Consider the following 25,133-nt stretch of genomic DNA (forward strand, 5'->3'; position numbering starts at 1 on the left):
ACACTTAATTGGCTTTCTCATCAGTCTATATGAATTATGAATATAAAATAAACAGCTCATGCATCAGAAACCTGTCGGTATAATTTATAACATTTAAAATAGATTATCATATTGATATTGATAAAGTAAAAGAATCCTTACACGAAAATATATAGTTTTACTTGAAATTTAAAAAATCAATCGGAGACAGCTTAGTCTTGACATGACACTTGTAAAGTTGTAAATTTATCTTTTTGAAGTCACTTAACTTATAAATAATTGTTCAATGTTTCTTGTAAAAGACGAAAGTTAGACTTCAACAAATATAAACAATAGAAAGATATGGTTTAGTAAACGAGTTTGTATCATTTATAATAAAACAATTATTGTTTTTTTAGTCCATACAATGATTTAGCCACCCTTCAAGTACATCTTATTTCTCAAGTGGGTAAATCATCGTCTTGACTGCAGTAATTATGTTATACGATACACCAAACATGTTTTTCAATGTGTAAAATGTGGAGATAACGAACACCAAACTATCTCATAAATCCAGTAAATAAAACAATTAAATGTGCCTAGGAAGAGTAAGCATTGCCCTGTCGATCGACCGATCACACTCGCCGTTAACCCTATATATTGATTAGGTATGTTGGCCCAATTGATTTTTAATTTTCTTTTACATTTTACTTCACAATGATTTGGAATTTGGGGTAACACATAGATATGACCGATCGACAAGAGATGCCTATTCCTCCATGGCACCTCATCCCATCTCTGTTGTTTTAAGAGGTCTGTGTTTGTTCTACTTACAATTTTTCTTGTTTTGATGAATTTTTAAACTTGATTACTGTTTGTTATTTTCATATTTCATTTCTAGATCGACGACAAAATACTAAATTTTGCAATTATTTTAATGACTCCGAGAAAGTTCAGAGACTGTGATTTTCGACGATCAGTTTTTAAACCAAGGCAGGCACTGACAGATAAGTTGATGTTACTAGGATTGCAACAACAGGGGATATTTACTCCTCCTATGCACCTGATTCCACCTCGGGTCCGTGTTGTATGTCCTGTTTACAGATTTGTATTGTTTGTTGACTTTTTGTGATCGATTACTGTTCGTTATATTCACCTTTTTCATTCACATATAAATTGAGCTTAGGTTGATACTACTTTGCATCACGCAAAATAATATATTAAATATGAATGAATTTTACTTTACACAAACATACATTAAAAGAAATAGCTGGACAGTTAATCATTTATCAAAGTGTCGAAATGATGAATAAAGAATTGCTTCTGTAAGTCGTTTTTCATGCCGTGTTCACCTTCTTTAATCTCTCCATTCATTTGTGGTTAGATTTCAAGAAATCAATACAAAAAGTGACGAAGTCATATCAGATTGAGTACTGGCAAAAGAAAGACTTGGGGTGAAGCTACAAGAAGTACTGTGGCTGAAAACAGTAATATTTTATTTGATATGACAGAATTAGAATTAGTCTATCCATCTCCTTTCAAGGAACAATCGTCTGAAAGAGTATAAAACAATAAAAATATTTCTATGTATAAAAGGTTCTGAAGTGACCCGCAAATAGAAATTCAAAGCGTTTAAAATTTAATGAGATATGACACTCAGTTTCATAAATTAACAAGAAAATTACAAACAACTCTTTCTAACTTTTTCCACTCTCAGATACCTGTAGTTGTTGAATGTAAATTTAAGCAATGCACTGTTTAACTATATTAAGCTAGCTGCACATGAGGAAGTGAACTTTATAACCGAATTTAGATATTTGGAGATAAAACGCCATTATTTACAATTTACGAAATATCTTTATCATTCATAAATAAAATTCTTAATGTTAAATGAAGGAAAATATTTTCAAAAATCATGTAACCTTAGGAACACTTATTTTGTATGAAAGAATGAGTAATTAAGCTGACTGCTCAGTTACTTATGGGTACCTTTAATTTACAGTCTGTAAATCTCATAGATCTAGAGAACGATTAATGTGTATGCACGGGTACAAAAAAAGGCACAGATGGAATATATGTTGATTGTTTTGTGTTTTCAAACAAAGTACAAAAGCTTCACCTGCTAAATGCATCCGGTGGTAGGCGGAATAAACAAAAGAACTCAGGGGTTAAAGGTATGAGGAGTGTGCTAGATCATGTCATATATGTCATGTACGTCAACAATAAGAGAAAATAATTCTTTGTTATTTTAAACTGAATCTATTATAATTCCTGGTGGAAAAGATTTAAAGCTTTATTTAAATTCCGGATGTTTGAAATGTGTGGGCTGTTTCTAAATGGAAATTCAGAATTTTTTCAGATTACCACAACGTTTTATTCATCGAAAGATGGCGCAATCGAAACAAATAAAACACTTATCAGTCCATGTTTAAAAGAATTAATCTTTTGTTTTCATACGCCTTAGTTTTATAGGAATTGTATCATTAAATTACTCTTCGACACTTATCAAAATAGCTATAGTGGTTTAACCTTAATGTTTCGAAATTCATAAACAGTGACTCACAGCGGTTTAAACTGAAATTTTTGGTATGTTTATTTCTAAACGTTTTTATACATTAACATGACATGAAATCGAGTAAAAGAAGATTTAAGTCACATCTTAAAATGTACTTATATGTATAAGGATTATCTTACATCTTTTTAAGACATACCCTTCTAAGCTTTTTGTGACCCTGGGAACAGAGCTACCCATATCTCGCACTTCTTCATGACAGGGCAATCATATATATTATAATATATATGACTTTCTCTTTAGATTTGAAAGGAATTAAGGGGAAAAAATTGTGAAAGAATAGACCGATGGACGATAATGATAACAAAATATGTTAAACTTTTAAGAATCTTTAGTAAAATTGACAATAAATAAGAGCTTGCAAGTTTATTTTGATATTTATTTCATAAAGGAATAAAAAAAAAATATAATAATAATGCATTCATATATAGACAAAGGTAAAAATTATAATATATTTTTCTTTGCCAAAATGCACCCGATGTTTTAAAAATTTAAAACATTTTCAATATGAATGAGTGATATGATGCAAATTAAAATGCAACCTTAAACAATCTTTTGAAACAGGATAATGAAAGAAATCAAAGATCATTAAGTTCATATACAAGAATGTCACACTTTTTTCTTCATAAAAAGAATGCTTACTTATAAAAGTATTTAAGTAATTACTGCACACACACAAACACCCTCACACACACACTCTCTCTCACACACACATGTCAATCATGAAACTGTCCATAGAATGTCGCTTACGTAAAAGAATTCCAATAAATGATTTAGAGATATCTGTACTTAAAATAAAACATGGATGTATCTTCACCAACTATTATTGCATTTTGTTCAAGCTTGCCAGGATGCTGTATAATCTCTGAAGTGTAGAAACCTTGTTTTGACTAGCAAATAGCAAAATGAAAACAAAAAGATGTAAGGAAAATAAGCAGGCATTTAAAAATTCTGACTAGAGATTCTCGTCCATTGCTCCAGAATAAAGAATATAATTATCCAACATGGTCTCCGTTTTCCTCATTGTTGTTCTTGTTTGTTGGATCGTTTGGGAGGTAGACAGGTATTTGTTTTACATAGAAAGTGTCTCTTGTATCGGATTCTGAAACTGGCTGGGTGTCATTAGGAACATAATCATCCCACATTTCCGCACCAACAGAATCAATAGCAGTATTCGTTGTTAAACAGTGATCTAGTGTTTTTGTAGCATCAGTATGAACATAATCCTTTGACCACATTTTACTTCCAAAGTTGTCCTCTTGGTTCATGGTAGGTGTTTTTGTGTCCAGAGATGATGCAGTATTTTCATTTTTATAAGCATTGTCTAGAATAGTAGTTTTAATACTGTTCAGAAGGTTTTCAGGCATTTCTTTACATTCTACAGGATCCACTAACTGCTTCACCGCAGGGACAGACAAGAGGACTTTTTGACATCGCTCAATCTCATTACTAGCATTGCTGTCAGAAAGTTTTCTGTCGTTGTACCAATGTCTTAAATCATTAGTTACATAGCTTTCATCGTTATTGAAAGAAGGGTCATTTGTGATATATTGTGGAGATGTTGATATTTCTTCTGTATAATCTAAAAAGAGAAACGATAATGTACAGTTAGTTCATTACATATTATATTACCTACCATAATCCTCACATCTTTGTGTTTAATATTTAGATCACAATGATTCTATATATATAATCAAACATACCTTCCTTCCATATATTAGTACTGATTTCATTTTCTTTTATATTGTCATCTACTGTGAAAGTTGTTTCCAGTGTATTATCGTAAGAGTTTAATGGCGAAACATTTGTACCATTTTCTTCCTTATTTGGCGATCTTTCTATCTCTGTTGAAATTCAAATCAAATTTTATTTCATGTCAATAAATATTAGTTACGAAATTCAGATACAATGTATTAATTTGTACACCTTTTTCTAAACTAGTAAAATATGTCCATTACCTCTTTCTTTAAATTGTTTGAAATCATAACTTTTGTTTTTTCAGTTATAAACATACAATATGAAAAGGAATTCTTTAAAGAAACTATGGCTTTATTTTCCTCAGTCTAGGTTATTACCATGGAGACAAGTAAGTGCAATTGTAGTTGCTTTTGAATAATCAGGAGGCAGGATTTCTTTTGACTCTTCTTCCTTTTGGATTTGTTTTTCCTTGGGGTTTATTATCGGCGATGTGGGTTTACTATTGGCTACCGTAGGAAGCGTCCTTTCGTTATCACCTCCTTTAGATCTGCCTATCTCACTGGGGACATCAGTCAGACCTAAAGGAGTGTCATTCGTATGAAGGGATTTATTTTTTGGATTTCCATTAAGAATTTTGATTAACGTATCATTAGAGCTACAAAGGACACTCGCTCTCTCTGCTGATTGTGAAAATCCACACCCTTCTTTTGATTCGCTCTAAAAAACAAATATATATGTATATATCGTTAATGTCAAACAAATCAAAGGGAATAAAAATATTAAAAGCTTACAAGAGTCAGATAAATTTGAAACACTTATATGACGTTGAAGGCGAATGTGTCTTTACTTTCACTTATGTTGGCTTAACATTGGTTTTTATTTTGATCAAAATTTGAATTTTTCTCAATTCCTATCTATATTTGCCACTTGTAAGTCCTTTCCAGTTCAACAGATTTATGGTTTAGCCTTACATTTTAAGCAGCGACAATAAAATGGAATATGAGCTGGATTTTAATTACTTTTTATACAGGGCTAGTACTGGTATATGTAATTACTCACAGACATAGTGAATGGAGACTTCAAACCATTGGCTGGCGCGTTGAGGTTTGTTTCCCCAGTCTGTCGTAGTGAAAGAGGAAAAATGCAAAATAAAGTGTTTTGTTTAAATGAAAAAGCATTCTGAGAGTATTGCATTAGCAATACTAGTCCCCTACCGGCAAGTGTAATCTGGTTCCCGTTAAAATTGAAAATGCCATAATTCCGTCAAAAATCAATGAAGCGAAACGAAAAGCATTCTCGATCTATAACTCAACAAGGTTGAGTCACATACCAAAAATCAGCCTAATATCTGCAAGCGTTTAGAAAAAAATTGCGGAAAAACCTGAAAAATTTAAAAGGTCGTAATTCCGTCAAAAATCATTGAAGCGGAACGAAAAGCAAACTTTATCTGTAACTCATCAAGATACACTCACATACCAAAAATCGGCTCAATATCTGCAAGCGTTTAGGAAAAAAGTGCGGAAAACCAAGTGGGACAGACAGACAGAGGGACAGACAGACAGACAGACGGAGAGACAGACAGACGGACGGAAAGACTCAGAGGAAACCTATAGTCCTCTCCGGTTACACCGGTAGGGAACTAAAAAGATAAAATGTACTGCCCCGTCGATCTTCTGATGAGTTTTTGATGCAAATAATTGGGCTTATTCCTGAAATTATTAGTCCCCTACCGGTGAAACCGGAGGGGACTGTAGGTTTCCTCTGAGTCTGTCCGTCCGTCTGTCCGTCTGTCTGTCTGTCTGTCCCTCTGTCTGTCTGTCAGTCTGTCCCACTTGGTTTTCCGCACTTTTTTTCTTTATGCTTTTGAAAATTTATTTAAAACTTGCTATGTACCTTTATAGTGATAAACTACGGATCAAGTTTGAATTTTGTCACGTTAACCAAAAGGTTTCAAAGTAAATCAGTTTTAAACATTCCTCTTTTTTATAATAGTTCAAGATCGGCTTCGTGCTGCACTATATTAATGTTACAAAACGAGGTTGTCAGGTTTAAAATTACTGATTTCAAACTTGCTAGGTAGCTTTATAGTGACAAACTATAGATCAAGTTCGAATTCTGTCACGTTTGACCAACAGGTGCTAGAGTAAATCAGTTTTAAGCATTCCTCTTTTTTATAATCGGATCCGTGCTGCACTAAAATGTTCCAAAAACGAGGATGTCGATTGTGACAGAAGACGGTAAAGTAATATTGTGCATTGTTTTCAGCAATTCCTACCAGCGAATACTTATTATACTTGGCGAAATAATACCAGATGCAATAAAATCTGAATATTTTACCCGATTTGAATTGTTTTTATATCCCTATTTATTTATAAGTTAAAGGCAGAGATTTTTTACAGGGTGGTAAATGTCAGGTTGGGGAAAACGAGTAACATAAGTTATTGTCATGTTATTCATACATTATGTGATTTTAGTCTTTGTAAGACAGATTTCATTCCAACATTTCATTCATAAACAAGTAATCCTAAATGTCCACATTGGGGGGGGGGGGGGGGAGGGAGCGGCGCAGTTATCAAATACAGGGTCTTATAAAATGACATCCTTAAAAGAAAAGGGGATACCGGTAGGGGACATGTATTGCTTATGCAATACTCTCAGAATGCTTGTTTAACTATGCAATATAAAATCAAGGTAAATAGCCATCAGTAAGAAAGAAAAAAAATTGACAGAAACAGTTTAAAATCTAATCTATTCATATAAATTCCAATTGCAAAATGATCGAATCATTACAGTATTCTAGATATTGTTTTCAACTCACCTTAAGTTCTACATTAGGCATGTGAATTGGGAAGGTATCGTCGAAACCCAGTTTTTTTCTTAAATTTCTACAAGAAGAAAAGGTCAGTGGTTATTTACATGCATGCTCAATTTTCTTACACTTGTGACCGTGTAGATTTGGACGGTACTTAGGAATTCGTCTGGAACAGCATCCGTTGTTTGCAGAACGAACGGGGTGAGGGAACATTGGCGTAGGGGGGTACGAGGTATAGGTAGAGGCGCTGTGTGGCCGTGAGGTAAAAACAAAGTATAGGTGTGCCGTATTCCCGAAGGTCCTCCAATATGCAATTCCAGAGATAAAACAAATGATGAAGGCTTCCGTATTTATTAGATGAGTCTCAACGATGGCAACAGTTTACATGAATCAACAAACAGACATATTATAAATGATCGAGTCGGATCTGGCCGAAGTGGCCCCGGACTCAGAGTCCTGACGAGTCGGACGTGGTCGAGACTGGCCTTCGTATTTTCCAGACTAATGATTGAAATTATACATGACTATTTATAAGAATGTACATAATGAGTAAATAAATGACAGGTGTTGACATTTAGTAAAATGAGTGAAAGATTCACAGGTATGGATTAATTAAATAAACTCAATGACGCTGTGATGTTTGGACATAAAAAAACCCAGATAATTAATAGTGTTGTTTTTAGAGATTAACAGTTCTTGAGACATAGCACTCTGTCTCTTTGTAACAACAGATCAAGAGTCCGAAAAGTGTCACTGGTCAATTAAACAATTAGATTCGCGAAACATATCGTGAGAAATAAAATATGACACAACTTAAAAATTGAAAAGTAAAGTCCAAAATAAAGTTCTTTCTTGAACAGTGAATTTTTCACTGTGATACATTGATGCTATTTGTGGAACTGATTATAGTTCCCGTCTCGTAGTTCACACGCTTTAATAATGAGCCACTTTTCATTTTATGAATAATAATTGAATTTACTAGTGTGTTTCGTTACATTATTTATCTTTATTTTTTTCATTTCATTCACCGAGCATGTATCTTTGCTGGTGGGCAGTCCGTCCCCGAGGATACTTGTCGCTCGGTATATATTTTACTACGGATATCACACCCTATTACCAGCAACTGGGATTGCCGATGCAACTGGGACGACAGACGGCAAAGTTGTTTTTCGCTATGTTTATCATAATTTTGACTATTCATAACATTCATTTACTAACGTATGGTGGTTTTCCGTCTTGACCATACCATAAACTATTTTCCTGTAGAATATAAAAATATGATTTCTTATTAAAAAAAAATAAGAACAGAATAAAGTTAAATCATAAGCGTAGTTCGAGAAAATTTGGTCAAACTGAGCTTATATAATTAAAACTGCTACTCCACGGTCACATTTCTTGTTGTATATAATAAATTTAGGGTCTTAACGACATGACTGCAAATCGTGGATAGTCTTTGTTGTTTAATAAGGGTGCCGCAAATACTTGTTTTTGGTGGATCAAGATATACTGGCTGTCGTGTACGACAGACGGGGCAAACAATGACAGCAGATTCAAAACAGAATTTGGCAATCGGAAACAGTGGATAAGATTTTTAATAAAATATAAATTTATTGTATCTTATTAAGCTTCAAATTTCGGAAAACATTTTTTTTTTTGCTGCAAGTATCGGTCGTATATATAGTATTTGCTATACGACAGTTACTGGACCAAACTTTTCATTTAGCGGTATTACCAACATGAACCCTGTTTTAAGACGGTTTATTAGTGATTTAAGAGTCGTAAATTTTGTTTTCCAGCGACAAGGAACGAAAAACGGATATTTGGGACTGTAAAATATAATGGACCATAGTGAAGTGTTCAAATATAATAAAGTTATTCCAATTGTTATGCACAAGGCTTATGTCATCATAAACTTGGGTTTTTGAATTTGCTGGCTTTAGCATTTCTGAAATACTAAAACATACAATTAAGAAATGAATGCTGTAAGTTTGATTCCTGGTGACCCTCTCCAGCCCGGTTTTATAATTTCTTTTGACAAAAACTTTCTTTTTACAAAAACTTTTGTAAAGGAGTTCATTAATTATCCTAAAAAGCATATAATGTCTGCAAAATAAACTAAAGGCGATAGTTGAAATGAGAGCTATCGATACATCATGCAAAGCATAACCCAGCTATTGTAGACTATGCAGATGAAGAAAAAAAATGTTGAGCTTGGTGATTTTAAAAACATTATTGCAATATGCATGGAAAAAATAAAAATGTCCTAAGTATTATTCACAAAAAAAATATTGGTTGAAAAGTTATTTAAAGACATTTACCAAAGTCAGAATAATAGTTTATTTAGCTCATCTGAGCATAGCTTAAGTGAGCGTTTCTGATCAAAGGGTGTCAGGCATCCGTCTGTGTTGTGTATAACTGTGTTTTTTTTTTTTTTTTTTTTTTTTTTTTTTTTTTACATTTTCGACTTCCTGTTCAAGAAACAGTGGGTCATTTTCAGCCAAACTCCTTCAAATGAAGGACCATACCCCCTTTCAAGGGGAGATAATTAAGAATTAGTGAAAAGGATGACTGCACTTAACGCCGGGTTTTTGGTCTTTTTCGGTCGCAAGTGTTGCTTTTATATCATAATCTTATTTCATTTTTATATATTTATAAAAGAATCCTGTCAATTTCGAACCGAATTTGAATATTAAAATGATTTTAGACTGTGATACAATAAAATGATTCTATGTTTTCTGTCCTTACTCTTTCCAAATATAGAGAATTTACACTTACCTGCCCTTGATTAAACATTAAGTATGCATGAGAGGTGAAGCTAACATTGTAAGAATAGGTCTAAAACTAGACTAGATAAATAACAATGACATGTACTAAAAAATATGAGATCACTGTTTCCCATTCCCTCTTTATTCTGTATGGCACAAGTACACTATTTACAGAGGTTTCAAAAACGAAATTAACAATATGAGCGACGTCCATGTAAGTAAAGAATCTTTTAAATCAATGCCTAACAATTTAACTTGTTCGAGCACTTTGTCCTAGTTAGCACAAAACATGCTACTTTACAGGTCACGTGACGGAATTTAGTATTCACAGAGTTACCCGAGGTAAGAAATCACGTGGTGAATTATAATATTCAACATGCCACAGCCCTTGGTTACAATAGAGAGAGCGAATGTAAGAAGTGGCAGTTTTTTCTCGTTTAAACCATGAGCGCATCCTTGTCTATTTATCTCCTTTTGACACAACATTGTTAATGCAAATATACAACTACTGTTAAACGGAGAACAATAGACAAACATGCGCTGACTATGTATAAAGTCAGTGAAAAAGTGGGCGTCCTCATTATGGTACGGAGATTCAAGGAATTGTGATGATCCCCGCCTTAGAAAACAGCTTCGCACTTCGTAAATACGTACTTTTATTTAATGTAATTACATAAAGTTGTAGATTAGATGTTGACCATTCGTGCAATTAAAAGAAAAATGCTCGTTTTTAAAGTTTATTTTGTCGCAATTTTCGCATGTCCTTAAGTGCAGTCATCCTTTAAAGTAAGTAAAGTAAGTAAATTATTTATTATAGTGACATGTGTATTATACAGTAATACAGTGTATTTTACAACAATATACTTAGTTTTTTTACACCCGGCCCAAAGGACCTATATGCAACTGTTAATATTTTAACAATGTACATATATATAGGCACATAAATGAAGATAAATTATATTAGAATGTTCTTTTTGTGAAATTCTGACGAGTTTTAAAAGCATCGAATATAAAGTTTGCAGAATGTCTGGGAAATTTACATAAAATATCTGAAAAGAATGTATCGTCTAAAGACAAATTTGACAAACTTTTAAAACCTATTTTACGAAAGAAGTCTATCCATTTAATTTCATATAATTTACAGTGTAGTAAAAATTTCTCTTTCATTTTCAATTTCGTTATTTTCGCAAAACTGGCAAATTCTGTCTTGGGGTGGCTCAGATTTATAGCGTCCAGTTTCAATTCGAAGTGGTAATACACCGCAACGAAACATTGTCATAAATGATCGGACAGGTTTCGGTAAATCCATACTGACGTACTGCTCCAGTTCATATTGATTTTTAAAACGACGGTAAGTTCTAAGTTTGGAAATTTTTTGTAAATCTTCAATCCATTGTGTTTTAATTTTCTGACAGAGGAGTCTTTCGGCAAGTTCTATGTTGCATGTTGATAAATTTATGTATGTATACGGCATATTCAGAGAATCAAAGAATAGTTTAATTTTTGAGGTCCAATTTGTTCTGATATTTTGATCCCGATCCCAAAGGAAAATCTTCTTCGTCAGACGGTCGTTTTCTAGTGTCACCAGAATCGCAAGACGTTAATCTGATGTCGATAGTAGCATGGCATCCAACCCATTCTCCTTGGATTGCAGTCAATGGCGAATGTTTTAAAAATCTTCTTCTCAAGAACGACTGGGCGAGAAAGAGGAAAAGTTATGTTAAAACTTTATTGCATAGTGTAGATTCATTTTTTTTCAAACCACGACCCCCGACGCTAAGGCGGGGCCACAATCGATTAGAATTTTACATAGGAATATGATTATAGAAAAATTTCTTTTAAAATCTTCTACTCACGAACAACAAATCCACGATTAGTCACATTTACTAGTATATGCGGAAGCATCCTTATGTAGTGTAGTTAAAATTTGTTCAGTTCATAACCTCTGGGGGTAGGGTAGGTCTACAATATATTATCAAAGTTTTACATGGGAATATAAGGGGGAAAATCTGCCGGAGGACAGCAGGACCATAGTAACTAAGGTAAGCGATGTGACCCATGGGCCTCTTGTTAAATCTTTAAATGTTCCAAACTATAATTATCCTTTAAGTAATTCCAAATATATATGGTTACTAAGTAGAACTCAACATTTTGGTTATGAGAACATCAAAAACTAAATTAAAATAAAGTTGTTACCGATTGCCATCATCTGTCGTCAGTGTTTGCCATGTTAACATCCATCTGCTGTTCACGACAGCCAAAAGACCTTGATCCACCAAAATCAAGCGCTCGCAGCACACTTATTAAACAACACAGACTATCCACATTTTGCAGGTATGTCGTTAAGAGCTTAAATTTATTATATACAACAAGAAATGTGACCGTGGAGTAGCAATTCTAATTATATAAGCTCAGTTTGACCAAATTTTCTTGAACGACGAGTGAAATTTATCTTTATTCTGTTCTTATTTTGTTTTAATAAGAAATCATATTTTTATATTCTATAGGAAAATAGTTTATGGTATGGTCAAGACGGAAAACCACCATACTTTAGTAAATGAATGTTATAAATAGTCAAAAATATGATAAACATGAGGTCTCTGTCATAGCGAAAAACAACTTTGCCGTCTGTCGTCCCAGTTGCATCGGCAGTCCCAGTTGCCGGTAATAGGGCGTGGATATATAAAAGATAAACGATTCCGCACTGACTGACCCGCACCCAGTATAAAAAGGCTCCAATCTGCAGAGTCTACAAGAAGCACAGTCTATGACATTGTGGTTGGTGCCCAATGGGTTCACCTTCGGGACATTAACAATGTATCGTATATACAGTCAGCAGATAACCAGTTTTGATATAAACAAACCAAAACTTTAATAACACTAAAAATCGTGAGATTTAATCAGAGATATTTCTAATAATTCCTTTTCGAATCACATGTGTTCTATTTCTGAATATTCTACTAAAAATTACAAAAGCTGTGATATTTTGATATCAAATACCTCGTTTAATAGCAAATTTACTGGACAAACTATAATAATAAAACTTATGAGAATTGGACTTGTAAAACTTCAAACGTTCTCTATGGAATTGAATGTACTTTATGCAAACTGATATGTATTGAGGAAACAAAGACTTTACGAACTCAATAATAGAATGTCGGGGCATGGGTTTAAAATAAATAATGGGGACCATCAACATCTTTATAAACCTTTCACTCTCAATTCAATCAATCGATCTATTCTTTCAATAAGGATTAGCAATTTGGGGGAAGATATATCATTCAACTAATAATCCCACTTTTAAGTACTCAATTCCGTAGACAACGAGAAAAATATTGGATCAGGAAACTAAGCACGACATTTTCGTATGGTTGCAACGACCACATAAATAATGTAGAGAGTCTTTCAAGCTGACAAAGTGCCAATACGAATGTAAGCGGACTCTAGACCTACATGTAGGTGTAGTCATGAACATTGATCACACTGTAGACCAAAATTATATAATGTGTCTTTATTGTCAATAAACAAAAGGTCTTTATCACTTTCGCACTAGAATTTACCCAGATCCCTCGGAATTTTTGAATGGGATATTTGAAGAAGCTAATGTTAGTTCTTAATTTAAATTGATTCTTCAACTGCAGAATACAAGCAAGTGTTTGTAATTATGGATGTTGCCCAGCAGAGGTTTTTTAAGCCACCATGTGTAGGGGAAGATAACAATTCTGATTCAACCCCTCTGTTCCTGAACTAAAATTTGCCAACATAGAAATAGATGCTGTGAATATAAGTAACATCCTTAATCATAAAAATATTCACTCTTTAATTCCATCATATTTCAAGTTAAAGTCTTTAAATAAAAATGAAATTCGGAGATTTTACTTTGATTGGTCATCAACAAAACTTTGTTAAAAATTATTCTGATTATAAACCCAGGTACTATTAAGTTGATATCAAAAGGGGGCTTGACTTCCTCATTGACATTTATGTAGTCTTTGGAGATCAGGTCTTCCAACAAACTGTTGGAATTCCGATGGGAACTAATTATGTTGCTTTATTGGCCAATCTGTTCCTCTATTCCTATGAAGCAAAATGTATTCAAAACTTCTACATGAGAAGAAAACAATTGTTGTGGCCCTCAACTCGATATTCAGATATATTAATGACGTTTAATCAATTGACAATAGTAAATTCCATTCACATGTCGACTCCATATATCCTAGTGAACTCAAAATAAAAAACACCACGAGTCTGCCACATCTGTTTCATATTTGTTGTTTTACTGAGCATAGTCGATAAGTTCCAACTAACAACAAAATTGTAAGACAAACGAGATGTCTTCAGCTTTTCCATCGTCACTTTTCCTTATGTATGCAGTAATACTCCGCTGTCATCTGCATATGAGGTTTATATCTCTCAACGTATTCAATACACACGAACATGTTCTGAGTACGATCAAGTTTTAAACCGAGGAGGCTACTGACAGATAAGTTGATGTTACATGGATTTCAACAACCTCGATTACTACAGAATTTCGTAAATCAAATGGTTGTTATAATGTGCTTGTTAGGTCTGTGGTTAATATCCTGTTTACATGTACAGATTTTTATTGTTTGTAGATATATTTTGAGATCGATCACTGTTTGTTACCTTCTTGACCTTTTTTATTAAATCAGTTATAAATCAAACAATTGTGCTCTCTACTTTTAGAGCAGGCATCCCCATTTCTTCATTATTAATCTAAAACGACTGAATCGTAAAACATACCTTAAAATGCAAACTCCTCCAGCCATAACCAAAACAAAAACAAAAATTCCTGCGACAATTAAGCCTGCTACAGCACTGGTAGGTAAATCTAGACAAAGTAATAAATGAATTTATAAGTTTATAAATTCCCATCCAAATAACAGATTTCACTGTAGGAAATCATTGAACAAATCATCAATTAAGGAAACAAGTTGTGCATGACTTAAAACTATCAGTTTTATTTTATACCATTATTAATAGGGATTCCTGTCACCATGTCACTCCTGGGTCCATTCTTTCTCAACGACCTGGCCCTTACCCATACACCATAGTTAACATTGGAGTGGAGATTTCGAAGAGTGTATTGTGTGTTGTCAGTTGCTGGAAGTTCTACAGAACTTTCGTCACCTGAGAATTTTATTAAAAATAAATATCATAGCTTATAATATGTGATGTAAGAATGTATTTCTGAAATAATGAGAACATCTGAAATAGAGTGCATCAGTTTTTAATTCTACGGAAAGAAAAGATACAACTTTTGATCGATATAAACACGAGTATGACTGATTTATTTTACGGAATGAATTGAGCTCTTTGTTTAACCACTTTTCTTTTGTAATCATGGTTTATCTTTTTTGTTTACCAATGCATTGATTCTCCGCATCCAGTCGACAGAAAATTATTTCATACGAGTGAACGTAAACGTTGTTTATATTTGATGTATCACAGATTACAGGGGACCAGGATATAATCAAGCTGTTTTCTGGAGCATCTGGGAGAACCTTGACACCCATTATCTTCATCGGTTCTGTGAAAATGGGAATTGCAATACTTAAATTGTTGTTTGCTATACGAGATGTGGATTCCCCGTTTTAAAGTCATATAAAAGGCATACACTTAATTGTGCACTGAAGGATATAAAAGGATATAAAATAAGATTATGTCATAGCACTTCTGAAGTTTTTATGCATTTGGCTATTAAATTGTGTGCTGATGTTTTCTATTTTTGATAGAATATATATATATATATATATATATATATATATATATATAGAAAATATGGTATTCACCTTTCATTTGTTGTAAAAAAAAGAATGTCTAGCTTGAAATAAAAATAAATGTTCATATTTTTACTCAGAATTTAGCAATTCATCGTAAGGAATAGATAAAATAGTACCTTTATTCCTTTGGTATCTACATGTTTCCTGCCATTTTATACCACCACTTAACTGTTTGTCATTTATTAAAGCCACTCCAAAATAGACATCGTCAATTTTGCTATTGACATCACTAGCTGACAGAGAAGTTTGTGTTCCGCTTCCATTTATTCTCAATAGATCTATTTCATCCTATATGTAAGATACAATTCGAATTACTATGAAAAATACCTATTTATTAATGTTCAAAATTATCAAATTATGAAGCATCAAATTTAAAGTTAACCTGTACCATTTACCCACATGTTGGTATTTTTGCATTGTTTACCAGACATTGTAGTGTTCCAGATCGTCCCTTGCACCATATTATATCAACTGCTGTCTGTCTCTCTGTATGGAACCAAGAAAGCTCTACTTTGGATGCATCAACATGTTCCACGATCACGCTCGTAGGCAAAATAACCTCTGTAAAAGAATCAATGGATATTTATCATAACTTATTTCAATCACTTTATATGATCTTTAAAAAGTATATGCTTATCCTGTTGGCAGCTTTGAGTTAATTTCTTTTGTGTCTGATCTATGGACAAGAGATTGCCTATCAATGTTTTTATTGTGACATAAAAATGATTATCACATAAAACACACAAGGAATATTTACAAGCCTGCATGAATAGTATTTTTTCTAGTTACCTCCAAACTGTGGTATCGTAATATTTGACTCTGGTGAACAACCTTCTTGATTACATCCCTTAACGGTTACAATACTGTTGCTTTTACATGGAATCTGTATTTCTCCATATGAATTGTCTGGGATCACATGAACATTATCTCCATATGAAATGGTATAGTTTATGAAATGACCATTTTGAAATCGTTTTGGAATTTTCTGATTGAAACATTCAAAAAAGAAAACTTGATATAACAAAGCATTCATTTTGAACAGCAATCATTGCATATTTTATTTTCTATCAAAACGAAAGTATGAAACTCCAAGGTTTTTTTTTTTCATTTAAAATTCAAGAGTGTACATCTTGATATTAATTTTGACTAAATTATGATAAATATGTAGGCTCAAATAGCACTATATTAAGAATTACGAGCCGTATATAGGTTTGCTCCAATAGCATTAGGAACAAGGTACAGTTTCGTATCTGGCCCTGTAATTTTCTAAAATATGAAAGTGATGAAAGAAATTAAATTTCATGCTTTCTGAAAAGTTGAAACGCCATGCACTAAGATCAGACAAACCATTTTTCTCAATTGATTTCCTAATGCTAATTGTGACGTCGTAACTTGTGCATTTTCCCGTATTTTCTTTAAAAGTTGCAGACGACATCACTTTTCTTTGAATTTTTTTTCAGATAATATAGACCACATGCATCACCCACAAAGATTTTGAGAAATGTGATTTTTCAAAGAATTTTACACAACATATCTGAATAATGAATTGGGCGATGGCTTTGAATACTATTTTCTCAAGGAAAATACCCCCTTTTTGAAAAACATTAAATTTTTAGGGCTCGATAAAGCCAAAACCGTACCCTCTTCTTTAAGGATTACATTGTTAGGCTCAAAAAGCACAAAACACTTGACCTTCCAATAAACTGTGACTTTTCGATGAGTTGTCAAATCGTAACACTTAGCGGATGAATACCCACTTCTGTTTACAGATGGCGCCATTGACGGAGCTGTTTAATAAAATACGCAACATACAAAATAGAGTACATTTCAAGTTAACGTATAAATTACCAATGAGAGGGTGTAGTTAACTTTACCTGTTGAACACGTGATAAGTGAAGTTTTGTTCATGTCGCTGTAGTATTGCCCTCCTTTCGGCTTCACTTGAACCTGAACTACATACGTAGAAGCTGGTACCAAGTCACATACAGTAAGACTAGTGTTCCCGTCCGTCTCCACAGACTGGAAGGTTATGAAAGATATTGTTTTATCTTTTAGAATTCTTTCGGATTCAACATTCCGATTTAATCAAACATAATGGTCAATCTTTCACTCTTTTTTCTGGGGAGGGGTGGTTTTAAAAATTTAGTAGTTCAATAAAATGAATATAATATAAAGTATTCATACACTTCAATAATTGACCTAAAAATCATTGGAAGAAATAGACCTTTTTACAGGCTTGGTCAATAACCTTTTTTTTTGCTTAGATAAGTATTTTTAAGAAAAAATATATAAAATAAAAGACTCTATAAAAACTTTGTACATTGTATATTGTAATTCAAGTACAACACTAAATGTCTTGCAAATATATACATAAATAAGAACATTAAAAAATACGCTAAATCAAATCTACACTAACTTGTTCAAAACTCAATTTCCGCCAGATATCTTTTTTTGTTTTCATATGAAGCAGAATTTGTCCAAAATCTTGTACGTGAAAAGAAGAAAACACTTGCTGTGGCGTTCAACTCGACATTTAGATATATCGACGACGTATTGTCAATTAACAATGGCTATTTCCATTCTTATGTCGATACGAAATATCCCGGTGAGCCTGAGATAAAAGATACCACAGAGTCTGACACATCTGTTTCATATTTGGATATTTTACTTGAAAAAGACGTTAATGGTAATCTAACAACCAAGCTTTATGATGAACGTGATGACTTTAACTTTTCAATCGTCAACTTCCCTTACTTATGCAGCAATATACCTTCATCACCTGCATACGGGGTATATATCTCTCAGTTGATTCGATACGCAAGAGCGTGCTCTACGTATGTACAATTTCTAAAACGAGGTAAATTATTGACAAATAAGTTGATGAAACAAGAATATCAGCTGTCTCGTTTAAAGTCATCATTTCGTAAGTTCTATGGTCGATACAATGACCATGTCAGCAAATACAATTTATCATTGAGTCAAATGCTGACTGACGTTTTTCATACTAATTGTTAGGCCATTATTTACACTCTGAATTGTCGACGGATTTCTCCGTTATTTCCCGATCATGACAAGGAGCGCACGGCGGGTGTGACCGGTCGGCAGAGGATGCTCACTCCTCCATGGCACCTGATCCCACCTCTGATGTTTGGAGGTCCGTGTTTGCTCTGCTCCTATTTTGTATTGTATAATGGACTTTTGAATACTGTTCGTTATCTCCATATATTTCATATCGTACATGCTAAATATAATACATTTACAGAATACTCTTTTTCACTCACAATATCACTAGTCTCCCATTTGGAATACATAGTAACTCGAGAGGAGGTATCTACACCGCCAGATATGCCTTCCCACTGAACATTAGCACATGTGCAATCTGTGGAGTTTTGGTTCATAACTTGTATTGATTTTGGGGGGTCATATTTTGCTGCAACACATTTTGGAAAGATTAAACCATAATAAGGTAATATTATCAATCTGCAGTGCAACAAGAGAGAAAACAAATGATAACAGTCTTGTTTATCAAATTTTTTAAGATGGATTTTTGTCGTAGTGTATGGCAATACTTACTTATATCCCGCGTAGTATATTCTCTGCGAATTGTTTTACTGACGCCATATCTTCGGTTTGTTATTTGGAGAATAACAATCTTTAAGACAGAGTTTATTGCACCGTCGTCTGAGGTCCATGTGCATTTTTCTTTGTCATTTTGAGGGCACGGTATCAGTCTCTTGTTGTCCATGGACCTAACAAATTACCATTTTAAGGCAAATTTAAAATTGTTTCTACTTTAATATCATTCAGAAACGGGTAAACAATAAAAAAATATGTTATAATTACGAAGTTTGCAAATTATAGTCAATTTTAGTAAATGCTATAAAATATCAAGCAAACTATTTTTTGTGTATTATAAAAGAAAGCTGGAATGCACCACTGCATCTAATCAACTCACACACTTGCGTTAATTTTGAGGTAGGCAGGATGATGATACAGGCCAAGTTTCCAGGTACATATAAACTCATCTCGACTTTTAAATAGAATACAGTTGAAGTTTGTTACATCACGCACCGCTTCATCTTTTAGAAAATGAAATGTATTGTTTTACTGTCTTTTTTGTCAATTAATTATATTGTATCTTTTTAACAGTACATGTAGAGTGAACTACTAATACTGTTGTGATTTTAGCAGGCTATTCAACATACAATATTTTGAATGTACACTCGGTTTTCTTTCCAATTCTGGTATAAAGCTCTCTTAAACATAATACAATCAAATATATTCCTCTTTGTCTCTTCAATATTCGAGAGATAAAGAAATTAGATTTTTTAAGATCAAACCTACATTCAATAACCAATGATGAATAAGAAATATCACGACCATCAATACTTTTGCAGGCATACATCCCTTCTTCTTCGACACCAGTGATGTTTTTCTTAAATAACAAAGTACGCTCCCCAAAAGGAATCACTGTCTCTTCTGTCACTCTTGTTTCATTGTAGTCTTCCCAGAATATCATAGAATTGTTCAATCCAGAATCCTCAAACACTGTACAGTTTAACTCCAAAATCTCGTTCACTAATGCCAGTGGATTTATAGGAGTTATTTCTACAGATGATCATAGATCAGAGAAAATAATGCTAAGGTTAAATTTGGTGTATTTTCTATATTTAAATGTATATGATTTATTGTGATTATCTTCTACATGTTCTATATTACATTCGTTCTACGTTATTAAGAACACATGAACATTTATTCTCAAGAATGTTCCTCACATTAAATTGTAGTCAAAATAAGGTTTTTATTCTTCTTTCATAAAATACTCTTACATCAAGCAAAACTTTAAAACGGATTTTATTTCTGTACGGGAAACACCTTTTAACATACACTAAAGTAGCAATAAATTTATTAAAAAAAAAAACAAAAAACAAAAAAAAAAAAAAACTCTTAGGTAAGTACAATGTGATTACAATGAACATTGCTAAAATGAGCTGATTAGTTGACAAAACTTATGACTTTGAAATTATTATAACATTGCCAAACGTTAGGAGTAATCTATCGATTCATTGACTCAGAAAGGTATAGTTAAAACTCTAAAATTGTCTTCATACTGAGTTCTTTCATATTATATAACATGACCATTTATATATTCAAAGATATGCCCTATAGAAAACACATTAATCATAATGGGGGAAAAATATCAAAACTTCTTGTACTATGTTGAAAAAATTATGAAAAATATAATAAATACATATTCAAACCTCCAAGTTTCTTTTCGTTGAATAATATTCCCTCGACTAGTATTAAAAATGCCACAATGAAAAAAAGAGATGGGACCTTTGCTTCTTTCATCATGTCTTCTCAAGAAACACTTTCCGAAATTTCTCGGGTGTTCCCTGCAGCAACCATGACCTATATAAACGTAAAAAGAAGGCGTTGACTTAAGATGTGAAAATTCAAGTTTTAGTCGATATTTATCAAACATTCAGAACACTCATATGTTCGATTTTTACTATCATCTGTTACACATATACTTTAGTTACATATCTTTGAAAACGTCCATTGCAGTTTGTGAGAAAGCGTTCTCGATTTTCACTTGTTCGACGTAAATACATACATCATATGCAGCATATCGAATATGCTTTGAAAAAAGATTGTTTCTTAAATCAAACTTTGTAAAGGTAACTTTTATGAAATATAATACTGCCTTTTGCGGTTCATATATGTGTGTCTTGTCTTTAGTTTTTAGTTTTAGCATTTTATCCTTTCTTCGCTGTAGTTAGCATTAATAAACATTGAATGAAAAAAAAGCATTTCAGTCTCCATTGCTTTGACTTTCCGCGACCTTGGATAATGCGATACAGACCATCACATACTTATAAGCAGCTAATGCCTTTCAAATCATTTTAAAACGTGAACTAGTTATTGGTTACTGATAACAACTGGGGTGTATTTGAGCTGAATTCTAAGTCTGTTGTAATTTTTTTATAGTCCATAGGTTTAGACAATGCATGCATGGTGGATATATTCAACACTTGAACATTATGCAAATAATTCTTACATTATATTGCTACCGGTAGTTTACATCAAATTTATACCAGATAGCCAAATATTTACAATGGATTCTTATGTAACCCTACGTAGACACTGTGCGGTATAATGCACAATATAAATGCTTCCCCGTTAAAATGTGCAAGGTTATGAAGTTTAACAACATTTCTTTCAGTTTTTTGTTATCAGTCAGCTCATATATATTGTGTTATGAATAGTACTGCTTAAAAATTTAAAGTAAACTTAGATAACAAAGATAATTTACCAGTCAATATTGATTGAAGTGTAATTCTATAAAAATATTAATCGCACTATAAGCGAGATTAGGAAAATTGAATAAAAATATCGACCAACTTTGCAGATGCTCATGGCATATTCAAATATTTGTCAAAAGGAATATATATTTTTTTTCATTAAATTTCCATCAAATATAATTTATTAGATTATAATTAATATGAGTTGTAAATGCTATAATCTCTATGATTCGTTATAACAACAAAAATACGACTGGTTCAAAAGACTTTATATTGCAAAAATTGTCCGCTTATCTTACAAAAACAATACACAACTCATGAAGAACGTCCACCCGGTATTTGAGAGCGCCGAAAAAAATATTAAAGACCACCACTGTATTGATTAAAAGCTGAGCAGACGATATTGTGATTGGTCTTCAAATATCAAAAGTCTGACTTCCCTTGTGTATTACAAAACTTTAAACACTTAGCTGCATTGTCCCCGATTAAAGACTTATTTTTAATTCCAGACATGCAAAAAATTAAAATATACAGACCTTATACAGCATTACAAATATGAATCCTCTTCTTCATGTCCTTCGATAAAATGCGTATTTCCTTCTACAAGGTGGATAAAAAACTGAATAATAAACAGATCTGTGTTGTTCACCAAATGCACAGTCTCATGCGGTTTGAAACCAAACAAATTTCCAGTACGCCATGAATGACATCACTGACACGAAGTTTGTAAAATGATACTTTAACAGGCTTCCAAAAATGTGTAAACGACATTATAAATATTATCTGAATGTGACACAGATTCCAGTGATGCAAATCTGATTTGGAAAAGAGTTTCAGCCACGTTATAAATAACTTCAGTTGTAAATAAATAGAGAAAAAAAGCAGGTGAACTTAAACAGAGTTACCCGTCATATGGATTGCAGTGCTGAAATGAAGATGTTTAAGCTCAGTACATCTCTAAGTTTTTTTCACACATAACACCTGGTGCTGATTTATATAAGGCAAAGGGTTCTGATATTTTTCTTGGAAAGAATTTTTTCTATGGCTTCGTAGAAATGGCAGATAATACCATCAGTTACGGTCATCCTGATAGAAGTTCAATTCTCTACACTAGATACTTTTTTAAAACTTGATTATGCTATATATGATGTATATTTAATAGAAAGATAATTATTGAAATACCCAAACTGATAAAACATAGATAATTATTAAAATAACCAAATGATAAAAGATTTTTTAAACATAACCATTTCGTTGAAATGTATTTGTGCTTAAATTATTTTAGGAATAAACTGTATTATCTCCTTTATTATTGTATTATTCTTGTTGTTTGTATTCATGAAAAAAAACTCATACAAAACTGACATTGTATGGCGTTTGACCATAGAGAAGCGTGAGAGGGCAGTCAGTATGGTGTCTGCAGGAGTTCTTAAGGAGATTGGATTCTGTAATCAAAAGTCCTAAGAATTTCTTGTAAAGTATATTTTTAGTATACACACATAGCTTAATTTAAAATAAAACAAATGGGGTGAATACACTTATTTTTTTTTTTTTTTTTTTTTTTGTCTAAGGTGTATTTAATATGATCTTTTCGCACTGTAATTGCGTATTTACACATCACCCATGACTTCCTTCTAAGGAGATAATTCTTAAAAATCATTAGTCAGTTTTAAATATTTTTAATATTCCCAACAATCAATATTAATTTGAATTACCATAGCTATGCTGGATTTCTAAACTTCATTAAATCCTTACAAACAAAGATACATAGCGGGTTCCAGAAAATGTTCTACCAAGCCTCTTTTTTTACTCCTGCTAACAGCAGTGAAGGAGAAACTTCAGGAGTAACGTACAACAATATATTCGAGAATGGGCGTAAATCAGATGTGGATGCTTGGGAAAATATGAAATCACATAATTTTACCAAAATCAATTATATCAAAACGTACGATTTTTCAACATTTTATACAACCATTCCCCACGATTTAAATAAAATTCCAGACTTTTTGACATCATTGACAGCTCCTTTTCAATTAAAATGGAACTTGTTTACATACCTTGTATTTGGTCATTTGCAACACTATTTTAATAAAATCATTCTGAAAAAGACGTTAATGGTAATCTAACAGCCAAGCTTTATGATAAACGTGATGACTTTAACTTTTCAGTCGTCAACTTCCCTTTCTTATGCAGCAATATACCTTCATCACCTGCATATGGGGTTTATATCTCTCAGTTGATTCGATACGCAAGAGCATGCTCTACGTATGTACAATTTCTAAAACGTATTGACAAACAAGTTGATGAAACAAGAATATCAGCAGTCTCGTTTAAAATCGTCATTTCGTAAGTTCTATGGTAGATACAATGACCTTGTCAGCAAACACAATTTATCATTATTTCAAATGCTGACTGACGTTTTTCATACTAATTGTTAGGCCATTATTTACACACTGAACTGTGTTTGCTCTGCTCCAAATTTTTTATTATTTAATGGACTTTTGAGCCTGAATACTGTTCGTTATCTCCATACATTTTTATTGTACACTCAAGTACAAGCAAACTTCATGATAAACGTGATGACTTCAACTTTTCAATCGTCACCTTCCCTTCCTTATGTAGCAATATACCCTTATCACCTGCATATAGGGTTTATGTTTCTCAGTTGATTCTATACGCAAGAGCATTAACTTCTTACGAACAATTTCAGAGACGAGGCAAGCTATTGCAAACAAGTTTAAGAGAAAAGAATATCAACAGTCTCGTTTAAAGTCATTATTTCGCAAGTTCTATGGTCGAGTTCTAAATTAAAATGAGATAAATTATTGACAAACAAGTTGATGAAACAAGAATATCAGCAGTCTCGTCATCATTTCGTAAGTTCTATGGTAGATACAATGACCTTGTCAGCAAATACAATTTTTCATTTAATCAAATGCTGACTGACGTTTTTCATACTAATTGTTAGGCCATTATTTACACACTGAGTTGTGGACAGATTTTTTCCGTTATTTCCCGATCATGACAAGGAGCACACGGCGGGTGTGACCGGTCGGCAGGGGCATGGCACCTGATCCCACCTCTGATGTTTTGGATGTCCGTGTTTGCTCTGCTCCTATTTTGTATTGTTTAATGGAATATTGTTCGTTATCTCCATATATTTCATCGATTCAATGACATTGTCAGCAAATGCAATCAATCATTAAGTCAAATGCTGAC

The 25,133-nt window shown here is 32.9% G+C and overlaps 1 protein-coding gene across 1 annotated transcript; it reads right to left on the minus strand.

Annotated features, from left to right (window-relative positions):
• Window positions 1-2,970: 2,970 nt before the first annotated feature.
• Window positions 2,971-22,707, minus strand: LOC133190227 (uncharacterized). The gene is made up of 19 exons (XM_061325736.1): window positions 22,451-22,707; window positions 20,871-21,021; window positions 19,954-20,217; window positions 19,565-19,688; window positions 19,183-19,358; window positions 18,891-19,039; window positions 17,484-17,628; window positions 17,302-17,396; window positions 16,399-16,594; window positions 16,034-16,170; window positions 15,726-15,897; window positions 15,192-15,356; window positions 14,798-14,956; window positions 14,570-14,657; window positions 7,047-7,113; window positions 5,288-5,347; window positions 4,606-4,945; window positions 4,234-4,374; window positions 2,971-4,112 (listed from the first exon to the last, which is right to left on the minus strand). Exons 2-19 carry the CDS (start codon window positions 20,962-20,964, stop codon window positions 3,526-3,528), a joined length of 3,159 nt encoding a protein of 1,052 aa, XP_061181720.1. The 5' UTR covers window positions 20,965-21,021; window positions 22,451-22,707; the 3' UTR covers window positions 2,971-3,525.
• Window positions 22,708-25,133: the final 2,426 nt, after the last annotated feature.

Source organism: Saccostrea echinata, unplaced genomic scaffold (assembly GCF_033153115.1).
Source record: "Saccostrea echinata isolate AGI-Se365-2 ecotype Australia unplaced genomic scaffold, CSIRO_AGI_Sech_v1 ptg000022l, whole genome shotgun sequence".
NCBI classification, from domain to species: domain Eukaryota; kingdom Metazoa; phylum Mollusca; class Bivalvia; order Ostreida; family Ostreidae; genus Saccostrea; species Saccostrea echinata.